Below are 13,445 nucleotides of genomic sequence, written 5' to 3'. Positions count from 1 at the left end.
TGCTAACAAATACAAATTGGCACTGTATTGGCAGAAAATGGCACAGTGGGCAGGTTTATTTCACTTTTCCTCCCAGTATAAGGTTGTCAGATGAGTAAAACATTAAAGATAAATTACTGTTTGTTTTAACTGAATAAAAGCCCACTGGAAATCACTAAACAAATCACTGGAAATAAAATCACTAGAAATCTGCAGTTGCAGTATCAGTTATGCCTGTAAATGACTATTGCCATGCAGTACATGCATTGGGAAGTGAAAAAAAAGTATTGCTTCACTTTAAAGGACCATTATAGTGCCAGGAAAACATACTTGTTTTCCTGGCTCTATAGGGCTCTAGGGGGAGGAAGGGGTTAATCCCTTGCCTTTTTTCCAGCGCCGAGACTCTCCTCCTCCTTTCCCGTCATCGGCTGAATGTGCATACGCGGCAGGAGCCGCGCGCGCATTCAGACAGACAGTCTCATAGGAAAGCATTCTCACAGTGAGAAGCGCGGAAGCGCCTCTAGCGGCGGTCAATGAGACAGCCACTAGAGGCTGGCTTAACCCTATTATAAACATAGCAGTTTCTCTGAAACTGCTATGTTTACAGCAGAAAGGGTTAATCCTAGAGGGACCTGGCACCCAGACCACTTTATTATGCTGAAGTGGTCTGGGTGCCTATAGTGGTCCTTTAACCCCTTAAGGACCAAACTTCTGGAATAAAAGGGAATCATGACGTGTCACACACGTCGTGTGTCCTTAAGGGGTTAAGTACATTTAAATTTTACGTACATGCTCTGGTCCCATTGTGTACTTAAAAGTGGGGTATGCCTGTATTGTATTTCATGTTAAAATAATCACACACAATTTTTTGTGAATGTTCAAAAATATGTATCTGCTCTCATATCATACGAGATCATTGTTATAGTAGGCAACAGGGAGGGGATTCATTCCCTCCAATAAATCAAGTCACTCAACAAGTCCCAACCAGCAGCCAGTCAAGCATGAATTCTGTGTTCTAATCCCCTCCTCAAATATAAATGGACCAGAATTTGAAGCGAAGCATTTCTCTAAATGCAGACTGGTGAGGAGGGCGACGGACAAAGGATGTAGACGGGGGCGACGGACAGAGGATGTAGACGGGGGCGACGGACAGAGGATGTAGACGGGGGCGACGGACAGAGGATGTAGACGGGGGCGACGGACAGAGGATGTAGACGGGGGCGACGGACAGAGGATGTAGACGGGGGCGACGGACAGAGGATGTAGACGGGGGCGACGGACAGAGGATGTAGACGGGGGCGACGGACAGAGGATGTAGACGGGGGCGACGGACAGAGGATGTAGACGGGGGGCGACAGAGCATGCAGACGGGGGGCGACAGAGGACGCAGACGGGGGGCGACAGAGGACGCAGACGGGGGGCGACAGAGGACGCAGACGGGGGGGCGACAGAGGACGCAGACGGGGGCGACAGAGGACGCAGACGGGGGGCGACAGAGGACGCAGACGGGGGGCGACAGAGGACGCAGACGGGGGGCGACAGAGGACGCAGACGGGGGGCGACAGAGGACGCAGACGGGGGGCGAAAGAGGACGCAGACGGGGGGCGACAGAGGACGCAGACGGGGGGCGACAGAGGACGCAGACGGGGGCGACAGAGGACGCAGACGGGGGCGACAGAGGACGCAGACGGGGGCGACAGAGGACGCAGACGGGGGCGACAGAGGACGCAGACGGGGGCGACAGAGGACGCAGACGGGGGCGACAGAGGATGTACTCATGGATACAAATATCCAATTGAGCCTTAGCATATGCAATTGTGGGCTACAAGGTCATGTAGAATTTAATGAAATCCTCGGCAACATAAAATACAGCACCTTACTAAATATGTCCTTCTGAATTTTCTTAATTCCTTAGGTTTGCTAAAATGTATCATCTCGACACACTGAACAGCTCTTAAGGGTATTTAAGGGTATGAGTAAAAAATGGACATTATTACCTGATCATACTTGTAAAGAGTCTGATAATCCTTGTCTTCAATTAGTTTCTTCACTTTCTCCACATCTACATCTTTTAATCTGTAATTTAAATCTCCAAGCCATAAAACCACACTAGAAAAATAAAACAAGAAAATGTGAGGATAAGCTTCACAGAAGCCTGGGCAGTAGTCATCTTTCATCTGATGTGCTGTGCTTATAAAAAAAGATAATGGAGTACATCCTACAACTTACACAGCCTAAGAGAAAGGAGACCAGGCAAAAAGATCAGAAAGAAACACATTTGGACATGCAGAAACAGGTCTAAAGATAGACATGCAGATAGTGATGCATATCCATTTCCAAGATAAGTTACAGCTATTCTTAGAGTCATAGAAACTGGACCCATTTACACGTTTGGCCATTTTTTCAAAGACAAAAAGGTAAAACAGACAGACATGCAGATAGAGAAAATGACTATCCTTTCTAGCCTTTTCCTGGCACTGGAGAATCCCTTTAACTTTCAATTATCATTTTAGTATATAACCCTAAGAGAAGATTAATAGGATTCTTGTGACGTGCCACAATATCATTTAAAATCAAATATCAAATCCACAAATTAGCACCACAGAAAAACTATATTTGCACAGAGAAACAAGTAAGCTGCATTAAATTGTATTACCGTATTTATTGGTGTATAACACACACATTTTCTCCCTGAAAATAGGGGGCAAATGATGTGCGCGTGTTATACGCCGATATACATATTTTCCGCTCCATAAGACGCACTTTTTTTTCCCCTCAAAAGTGAGGGGAAATGCCTGTGCGTCTTATGGAGCGAATGTGAAGGTATACTTACCTGTATTGATGCGTGGGCCGGTGTTCAGCGCGCACCGCAGTACTGGAACTTCAATTTCAGGTTCTGGTTTCCGGCGGGACTGAAAGGAAGTGCGCACTCAGTGTGCACACTTCCTTTCAGTCCTGCCGGAAACCGGAACACGAAATTTAAGTTCCTGTACCGCGGTGCGCGCTGTGAAGCCGGCCCACGCTTCAAGACAGGTAAGTAATTATGGGACAAGGGGAGGGAAAGTGCACTATGGGACAAGGGGAGGGGGAGACACTATGGGAGGGGGGGAGAACACTATGGGATGAGGGGGGGAACACTTTGGGAGGGGGTGGAAAATACTATGGGGGGGAGAATACTATGGGATGAGGGTGGGGGAACACTATGGGAGGGGGGGAGAATACTATGGGAGGGGGGGAAATTTCCTTCTTAAAATGAGGTGCGTGTTATACGCCGGGGCGTGTTATACGCCGATAAATACGGTAATCATTAATGTGAATTACTTCACTGAATTGATTAAAGCAGCACTGTTACTGTCTGGGGACTTTACATAATTTGCAAGACCTCCGATGGTGACCTTGCCGCTGGGGGTCTGGTGGCTGTAGGGTGAGGCAAAGGTGATTTTCTTTACCTGAACCTGTAAGAAAAAATAGATCACCTTTGCCTTTTCTCCTCCTGGCGTTTCATTCAGCTGCCAGGAGCCGACGTCACTGCTACACTGTTGTGTATGCACATGACTACAACAGAGTGGTCTACGGAGGATCCCAAGGGCCTGCGGGATCCTGCATAAACAAAGCCAATATCCCTGTGGCCATTACTGGTGACGCCTTGGGGATTGACATTTGATGGCAGCAGCTCCACCCAGTGTCAAGTAATTCTTCCTTTGTCTCAATATAGCTTTTGACTGGGAATTTCAGTAAAAATCTAACAGTAAATATGAGTATTCCATAAATATTCTTGATTTATGAAATACTTATTTTGCAAAGGGATGAGTGAAAGTGCTGCTTTAAAGTGAGCCTGTCATGACAAATATAGTTTTGTTTTTTTACCCATGGCTTGACTCATGTTATACAATTAAAATAGGTGATTCTTACCTAAATACTAATAAAAGCTCATATTTTAAATGTATTTATATTACCCTTGTCTCCTGCTGAGACCATCAATTATGTTTTCACATCTCGAACATAATTTAGGATCAATAGTAGCCATTCTTGTAGGAACAAGATACCACCTGTTGGCTACCTTGAAAAAGGTTTCACTCAAAGATACATTAGGAGTACTTATTTACCTTAACTAAGGTCTCTCCCCATTTACTATAGTTCATTTTAATATTTAGCTCTTTTCCCCATTTTATTAATTGCAACTGGTTATTCTGGCAGCTTATTTGTTTCTCTGTGCATTTATTTTAGGAATTCGGTAACTATGCGTGTATTCCATACACCATGGATGTAGACGCTATCCAAGTGCTTATTTCCCATAAAGGAGGATCACTTCCATGCACTCTAGAGGTTCTACATATCCTGATCTGCCTTGATTAGTGGGAGTTACACTCCCAATCAGCCTCTAGAAACTGTAATTCCAACTATTCTCAGGCATTCTCATGGGACACATATGTCCCAGCGCTGCCCTTACAGTAAAGTCCTCTCTTCTACACTACACTAAGCATTAACCCCAACATTACCCTAACTCCTGCATTTTATTAACACACTACACGAACACTAAACAATACCGCTATGTCACCTTAAAGAGTGACTCCAAGCACCATGACCACTTCAGGGTTTCCAAGTGGTCATTGAGATTTTAAGTCTATATGTGCACATAAATGTATAACCTTTTTGTTGCCTGAATGTAACTACACCTCCAGCAGCATGATTAGTCAGTGGGAAGCAAGTGTTCGAGGCTGGATAATGTCAAACCTGTGTATATTTCTATGCACAGAGTGTCATTCATTGGATGAGAGCGATAGGCTGATGCCCTAAGCCAATGAATGAATTATGGAATTGCCATCATGTTACGGCAACTCTGCTGATGCATGTCACTTAACAGAATAGAAGGTTCGGCCAGATGATTGCAAACGGTTTGCCCCATTACCAGGGTACTCATGGCATCATAGGCTGTAGAGCAAGCATGTCAAACAAAGGCAAGCAAGGGCCAAATAAACTAGGTTTAAGTTTGTGTGGGCCGCAAAAAAAACAAAAACTAAAATTTTCATAGAAACATAGGTTTATTTTGAAAAGTACAGTCTAAAAAAAAAAGAAAAAACAGCGACCCCCTCTACTAAACCCCCTGTCCCATTTCTACTAAATCCCAGTCCCCCCTCGTCTACTAAACCCCAACCCCCCCTCGTCTACTAAACCCCAACCCCCCCTCGTCTACTAAACCCCAGCCCCCCCTCGTCTACTAAACCCCAGCCCCCCCCCCCCTCGTCTACTAAACCCCAGCCCCCCCCCCCCTTGTCTACTAAACCCCTGGCCCTGTTTAAAACAAAAACAAAAAAAACACATTAGCCAACAAGCAGTGTCTGGAGTTCGGCCTCTGGTATATCCCCAATGGCCCCATCCGCACCTTAAAAAAGCGGATCCTCCCAATTACTACGTGGTGAAACCCTCACACACATTCACACAGAATAACTCCGATACACACATACACACAATTCACTGACAGACACACACTGACAGACACACAGGCTCCCTCACAGCCATACACACAGCCAGCCATACACACACACACATACACACAGCCATACACACACACACAGCCAGCCATGGATACAGACACACAGACAGCCATCCATACACACACACACACATACAGACAGCCATGGATACAGACACACAGACAGCCATGGATAGAGCCATACACACATATCCCCCCAACGCTTAGATTAAAAAAAAAAAATAATAATTTTAATCCATCCACCAGCGTTTGGGAGAGCTGTGTGGATTTCTTACCTGAGGTCTGGTAGGGTTGCTGGACAGGCAGGCTGGGGGCGGACAGGTAGTGAGGGAGCATGGAGTTTAAGCTATCCCTGCTCAGCTTCCTCACAAGCACCTCGGGAGCCCGAGTGACGTCATATTCCGTCTCCCAGCATCACTGCAGGGAGCTGAGTAGGGTGAGCTTACGCTCAGCGCTCCATCGCCGCGGGCCGCAAACATATTAGTTGTAGGCCGCATGCGGCCAGCGTGCCGCGTATTTCACATGCTTGCTGTAGAGGTTATGATGGCTGAAGTAACCTTTTAACACCAACTCAAACCTAAAAATATCACGTAATATAAAAGGATGCATAACTGCAAAAATAATAGGGAAAGTAATGCCATGTCAGGATTTTGAAGACATTTGTAACTCACTCTACATTTGGTCTTGGGGTTTAGTCTGATGTTTTCAGAACCCCTCAATAACCGTTTCCAAAAGATTCAGTTCACGGTTATGTATAATGGATACAAAGACAGACAAGAAAACACCTGACAATATAGATAAAACAAGCAGAGGTACAGACAGAGAGGCACAGGTGGGCAGAGATAGATAGACAGGCAGACATGTCACTATCTCACCTTTTAGATGTCAGAAAGTCATGTGAGTTATAGTTCAATAACATCTCTGTACCTACCCTTAGATCTCCCTTAGCCAGATAAACAGAGAAAGGCTGGGACAGAAACAAGCATATATGGATATGAATACAGAGTTCAATCTCAAGACATTGATGAAGCACACCAAAACTTCTAGCTAATGGAGATATAGCTTTTGCCCACTTTTAGACTGGCAAACAGACAGAGATAGAAAGAAGTAAACATATATAACAATGAGATAAAAGCAGAATGTAAGGGAAAAAAAAAAAACAGACACATATATAAAGCAATCACAATTAAAACAGGTAGGCACACTCAATAGACTAATAAAGAACAACAAATAGCAACTAATCTTGGGTGCTCACTCGTATAAGGCCATATTCCAAAAAGGCCAAAAGAGTTACAAGTATTACAACCACATGAGTATATGAAAAAAAGTTTATTACATGGGTCAAAATAATAGGCAAACTACCTAATGCATGAATCGTTACATATAAGTAAACTAAATGGTTGTATGAGATGCCAAATTCAATAAACCCCCCAAAAAAATAATAATTAGCACAAAAAAATAACAACATACCAGACCTAGTGAGAAGGACAAGAGTCAACCAATAGACCCCCAATGTTTCGGCAAAATGCCTTCATCAAGGGACGATTCATGCATTAGGCAGTTTGCTTATATGCAACTCAAGTACCTATTGATATTGTATTGCACTTCTTATCGGGCATTTATTGCTTTTTCCATGCATTGATACTGTGTATGAGAGCCTATTATTTTGATCCATGTAATAAACTTTTTTTCATACGGTATACTCATGTGGTTGTGCTCCTTGTTTAAACAATACATATATAAAGCAAGACAAGACAAGACATCGTTCTGAGGAAAGACCATACAAAACTATTTTTTGTTTGTGTTTATTCATGCAAGGACATTATGCACACAACCTTCTATAGCATGATATACATAAAACGGTTGATGGACACAATACACAACATTTTGTTATGTAAGCAGTTTATCTAATCACAATATTTGACTACAGCTATCCTTTATGTTTACAACGAGATGTTTTCGCTTTTAATTCAACTAAGTCTTGTGAATGGAAAAAGTTTTAACTTTGGTCATTGAACTATGAATAATTGAGATTGACAAGAGAATTGAACAGTCTAGGAAATGGTAAAAAATCTCCAACAGGTTTCCCGTTCAGTTGTGTAAGTCTGAAATTCCCTTGTCTATGCTCCACTAAAATCCAGTTTAGCATATAATCCCCATTATGTTTAAAACCCCACCATAAAAAGGATGTGATGTTGTAAAAGAGAAACTCACTCATGTTTGTGGATGGTCAAAGGAGGAAGTGTTGGGTCCTCTTGGGGAAACTGCATCCGAGAACAAATTTCTCTAAAATCCTGATTTCTTCTCTCATATTCTTCAATGTGAGCGGCCAGGTGGGAGTTTACAACACACAGGTTTGTATTATGAAATCGGAACCGGATTGCAACACCTCCTTTATTTCCCTGGAAAAAAAATTTTGGTTAGATTGTCAAGCAGTTACAATACTTTTATTAAGTCAAGCAAAATAAATAAATAAAAAATTATATATATATATATATATATATATATATATATAAAATCATTTTTTATTTATTTATTATCAAATTAAACACATGACGATATATATATATATAAATCGTCATGTGTTTAATTTTCCAAGAACTAAGTTGTAATCAGTAAATCTTAAAAACTATCCCTTTGTACTGACCTGGATTGTTCCCATTACATCCCCTGAGACCCTCCATAGGCAGAGCCAATTCCCTGCAGCCATCACGGATGATGGCTGGGAAGATTGACACTTCTTGACGGTGGTAGCTCCGCCCAGTGTCTAGACATGTCAGGCGTAGGATATATACAGAGAAAGTAGTGTACTATTGTATTATTGTAGTAGTGAAATTCTGAATAAGCATGGTTCACAGCCACATATGTTGACATTGGTGTTGGGAACCTGCCAAAGCCTTGCACTGGTCCATAGGCTGGTTAACTCTGTCAGTCTCTATTCAGATCCTGGAGGGTCTCTCCTGAGCGGGCTGCACCACACAAAAACAGCAGCTGAGCGCAATCACTCAGCTGCGGATTTATAATTGAATATAAAGCTCATCTGACAGCCTGGGGCAAAAAATTTACCCAGCTTATAGGCTTATAGGAGCCAGTGTCCGTGTCATATAACCCTGCTCACACCATGATCTGCACAAAAATGCCTATTTAAATAATTACTTCCAGCACTTCAAGCAGCTGATCAAAAAGTTTGGGGCCACTAAAATTAGCCCAAACACATTAAGGGGAGCTCCAGCAAGCATCCATTGAAACCTGCTGTAAGTAGTGAAGAAGGGATTTAACTCTGCTCACACCGCAATCTTCACATAGTCATTTAAACGCCTATTTTAAGAGCTGCTTGCAGCACTGGCTTCGAGCACAGCAAACAGGTCATCTAAAAGTCTGGGGCCAGTAAATGACCCCAGCAGACAGGGAGAGCCCCAGGTATCCATTGTTATCTGGGGTTCCCAGGTCTGGGCAGGAATTTAATCCTGCACACAACAAATATGCAGGACGTTCGGTGCTGTCCTACAGGCTTTAAAGCCCACTTTAGGTAGGATGGCGTTAAGGGGTTAATTAAAACAAGGAGTGCCCAGGTAACTGAAAGAGCAGAAATCATAGAAACTATTTGTGTATTTTTTACAACTGTTTTTAAAAGGGACACACCAATACCCATATATATATAAAAAAAAAAAAATATATATATATATATATTTTTTTTTTTTTTATTATTGAGAGTATATCTAAAAGCAGCTTGCAAGAGCCCCTCCCTCCCCTGCCCAGATTTTCTATGGCTGTTCAATCACAGACTTCCAAATGCAGCTTAATGAGAATGCTCAGTTGCTGCCTCTTGAGTTTAGCTCCACTGAGGAAGTAGCAGGATCGATTGTCTGACAGCCATGGGGGATATAACAAGGTTAATTCTGAAAATTTCCTATTGAAAACAAAAATACTGAAATGTAGTGTTTTAGAGGTTTGTAGTGTTAAAGCAGCTTTAATGAAAGGCTTATTATAATTTCGTAATAAGTATTATAATATTAATATACTATGTTAAAAGTATGATTATAGTCTGCTGTCTAACATTAGTAACAACTATGTTACAAACGATCAATTTATATTGAATGGCTGAACACATTACTAGGAAGACTTATTGTTGCCACACTCACCATCCTGCCCATAATTCCAGTGCCCACAGTTTCCGCATGAACCTCTGAAACATGAACGGCCAGTTCCTTCTTGACATAGAGTAGCAGCATTATTCCAACCAGTCTGATTAGTTTGATCTATCCAAATAAGGACAAGTGCATGCATTTGGAGGATGTCATAGTAACAGACATATTAAAACCATTACTGGAATAGAAATATGGAGTAGATATTATCTGCCTTTAACATATTTGTCTGACTTGAAATCTGATTTCTAATGGGGTCACTAGACTGGGAATTATAGTGAATTGATATCTGAACTGCAAATTGCAGGGCAAATATAATTTTTTTTCTAAATTGGCTAATTTAGACTATGGCTTGCAATTTCCTTTACAATTCTACACAATTCTTGCCCGAATACACTCCTACTGTCTCTACTAGCAGTAAGAATGCAGCATCCAGGGGCATTAAATATATCAGTGGGACTTACTTTTTTTTTTTTTTTTTAACTATGATTTCCTGGCATTCGGATTAAAGAGCACATATGTATGCCAAGAAGGTATCTTTCTCTTATCCCGAGACTATATCAGGGCCTTTACCTCTGTTCCACAGACTCTGTTGCTTGTCAAGGCCAAGCCCCATCCCCTGTGAGGTGCTACGAAAGTCCTGGATGGTCTGAGGCTTGTTTGAGCCCTTGGGCCTCCGCTGGTGTGGTTGGTGTCGTGGGGGCAAGCCCCTTTTTGCCCTCAGTCTGGGTGGGCAGGTGGAGTATGTATTGCCTGGAGTGGGTCGGTTCATTTTCTTGCCACAGCATCTCTGTTCTCTCCCAATTTGTGCAGAAAGATAAGTCCTGCGCTCACTCACACATCAGCCCCAATATATAGTAAAAACCAAAAGAAAAACAAGTTACCTGTGCTCTCTCCTTAATCCCTATGTATTTTTAAACAAATTGAGTTTTTTTTAGTTACCTCCAATGGCCATGAGAGGATGAGCCCACCTGCCAACGTCAAGACAGATGGGAGTGAGCGCAGGACTTATCTTTCTGCATTTGTATCCATTTTTTGTATCAAATCAGCCTTGTTACAATGCAGCCGCCCATTCCATGTGTTCCCTATTAAGGGTTAATAATATATAGGGGTGTATATAATAAATACCCCTTTCTGTCTCATTAGAGATTTCTGCCAGAGGCTCAAGGAAGCAAGGTGAATGGTTAGAGTTAGGACCCACCTAGGGGGGTCTGCCTTGACGTTGGCAGGTGGGCTCATCCTCTCATGGCCATTGGAGGTAACTAAAAAAACCTCCATTTGTTTAAAAATTGCATAAGGATTAAGGAGAGAGCGCAGGTAACTTGTTTTTCTCCCAATTTGTGCAGTGTGATATCTTCACCTGCTTTTTCAGACGGGTGAGTGTGAGAGCGGCCTGCCTCACAACAGCAGATACGGTGCATTGAATGCCTGCGGGGTGAGTTCTGCGATAAGCTATAGCTCCTTCTGAGCTCCTCGGTTTGCCGCTGCTCATCGTTTAATTTCAGTCAGAAGTCAGCAAATATCTTGTCTAGCAGCGTTAAGCTGGTCTCCAGCAGATCCAGTGCGGTAGAGACATGCAAGGCGTCCAACAATTTAGCTTGATCGTGTCACAGATTTTGTACAGCTAAGGTGCTAGCAGAGTCACAGTCCCTCCAGTAGCAGGTAGGTAGAGTCGAATTGCTGGTGCCGGGATATGGGGGAAACCGGAGCTCTTCCGCCATCTTTAATTTAAGCCATAATACCAGCTGGGGGGTTTGGCAGCATCTCCCACGCCTGAACTCTCAGGCAGGCCGCAGAGGCTTTTCGAGTGTAGACGGCTTGTCTGGCGGTAAAAATCAGCAGATGTCGGCAATGCTGAGTGTAGGGCAACCCTACACTCGTGGTGTGAGTGTGAGCAGGTATACAGCTGCAGTAAGTCGCATTAATTCAAATACTTTCACGGAGCTCACTCCATGTGCAGCCTTTCAGCATGGCAGTCATGCCCTGCCCCCCTATATTTTATTTTTCATATAAAGCACACCATTTAATTGTATGCTTTAATAATACACCATCCTGCTCAGTATATACACTGCTACGGCACACATTGCATTGATGCAGAAGACAAACATTGCTTCTGCTTCTCCTCCTCTTTCTATGGTGACTGACAGGTGCAAAAGGTGGAGCTTATAACAATGATTGTCAGGGAGTGAAGATGAAGGCATTCAGTTATAGGATGGAGTTAAATACCGAAGTGCTGGTTTAAACATTAAAGAGACAAAGTAAGCATGATAAAAAATCCTGCCTAGTGACAGTTTAATCTCCCATCTCTCAAGTATTTATAACCATATGGTCTTATTTCCTAAGTTACTGTCTGATGGTTAAAATAGAACAAAACTAAGTTTGTGCTTTACACCTCTACCTTTGCATTGTTTATCTGCTTTCAGTCTAGGACAATAATCTGAGTGTTTGAATAAGAGTAAGGAGTATTAAGAAGGCGTCATTTTGCATGATCCCAAAGTTCAAAAAAACAGTAGTGCACACTGAAAAGGAAAGTAAATGAACAGGTTTTCAATCCCATTTACCCAAACCTAATAACAAGGTTTCTCTGCGGTTTTCACATCCTATGCCCCTTTGTTCAAACACCACCTGTACCTTTGCGTATTTTGCTCCAGGATGCAGCCCTTCCGACACAGCTTTGAACCACTCTTCCTCCTTGGGTGTGTCATTAAAAAAGAAAGCTTCCTTGCTTAAATCAAGCTCCTGGAAGCTAGGAGAGAATGATACATTCTTATATATTATCATATATAAGTATTGTCTTTCACTGACCTTTTGTCACTTTGAGCATGTCTAAATACTTTCAAGATTAATACATAAGTGGTGTATACACAAAATATGTAACACCTGAGGATATAAGTCTGTTTAGATCTTTTAGCAACACATCTGTGTGATTTTTTTAGAAGCCTGTGTTTCTATTTGTTCTTGTATTTCGGTGATACTGCTAGAACCCTTTCTAGCTTCATACTGTTGATGGTTGAGAATTGTGATAATAGTACACAGAACCTGGCATTCTGAAATATGAGATCTCTACCAATTTCATTACATAAGGATGTAACTCCTCCTGGCTTACATATTTGGCTGTTTTTCTCCTAAATTTATTATTGATTTGTCCAAGCCCTGGGATCTTTTTCCAACAGACTAAGTTATTCACTAAAGGCCATTTGGATTGCAAAATCTGGACATGGTTCAAATAATTGTAATCTGTTATCAGTCCACTTTCTGTCTCAAACTATGGCCAGTGGGTGGTGGCTATCTAATAAAAAGAAAATAAAAAAAAGGGGCGGTCCTAACATCCCCCTGCCTCCACCAGTGGTCAGTGCTAATGGTGAAGGCTGGTGTAGGAAACTAGGCACCTCCCCTCCCTATTTCATTAATAATTATTATTATAAGAAGACCTCCACCCGACACCAAAGGGTAGCGGAAGGGGGAGGACAACAGGTCCTCCCTCTGAATATTATAAGACCCCCCCATGCTGTGCCATGAGGTGGGGGCCAGGGAAGTCATTGTTACTTGGTGAATCTTCAAATCTTATACTTTTTAATTCATTCAGACAAAATCCTGTGTTTAATGAATACGCATGTAAGTGGCTAATCTATAGGTTGCAATCACTTTTATCCACTCATATTCCTCTATAAACAAAACTGGTTAGATAGGATTCTGAAATAGTCAACCAAAGCATAAAAGTCGATAATGGAAATAGACTAGCATGCATCATTTCCCTCATGGAGACACCTCTTTAAGTCTTACAGGTACACACATGCAGTTGAAGCATGCCCAGTGTTCAATCCTCG

At 42.4% G+C, this 13,445-nt stretch overlaps 1 protein-coding gene across 4 annotated transcripts in view; it reads right to left on the bottom strand.

Annotated features, from left to right (window-relative positions):
* Positions 1-13,445, bottom strand: part of INPP5B (inositol polyphosphate-5-phosphatase B) — a 152,090-nt gene that overhangs the window by 26,528 nt on the left and 112,117 nt on the right. For all 4 annotated transcript variants that reach the window (XM_063454994.1, XM_063455003.1, XM_063455013.1 and 1 more), the window contains 4 exons: positions 12,250-12,364; positions 9,616-9,732; positions 7,688-7,875; positions 1,977-2,088 (listed from right to left, as the gene is read on the bottom strand). In XM_063454994.1, the coding sequence (XP_063311064.1) occupies positions 1,977-2,088; positions 7,688-7,875; positions 9,616-9,732; positions 12,250-12,364 (532 nt within the window). The remainder of the gene's footprint in view (positions 1-1,976; positions 2,089-7,687; positions 7,876-9,615; positions 9,733-12,249; positions 12,365-13,445) is intronic.

Source organism: Pelobates fuscus, chromosome 1 (assembly GCF_036172605.1).
Source record: "Pelobates fuscus isolate aPelFus1 chromosome 1, aPelFus1.pri, whole genome shotgun sequence".
Taxonomy (NCBI): domain Eukaryota; kingdom Metazoa; phylum Chordata; class Amphibia; order Anura; family Pelobatidae; genus Pelobates; species Pelobates fuscus.
Note: the sequence above shows the minus strand (reverse complement) of the source record. Positions and strands in the feature narration are given on the sequence as shown.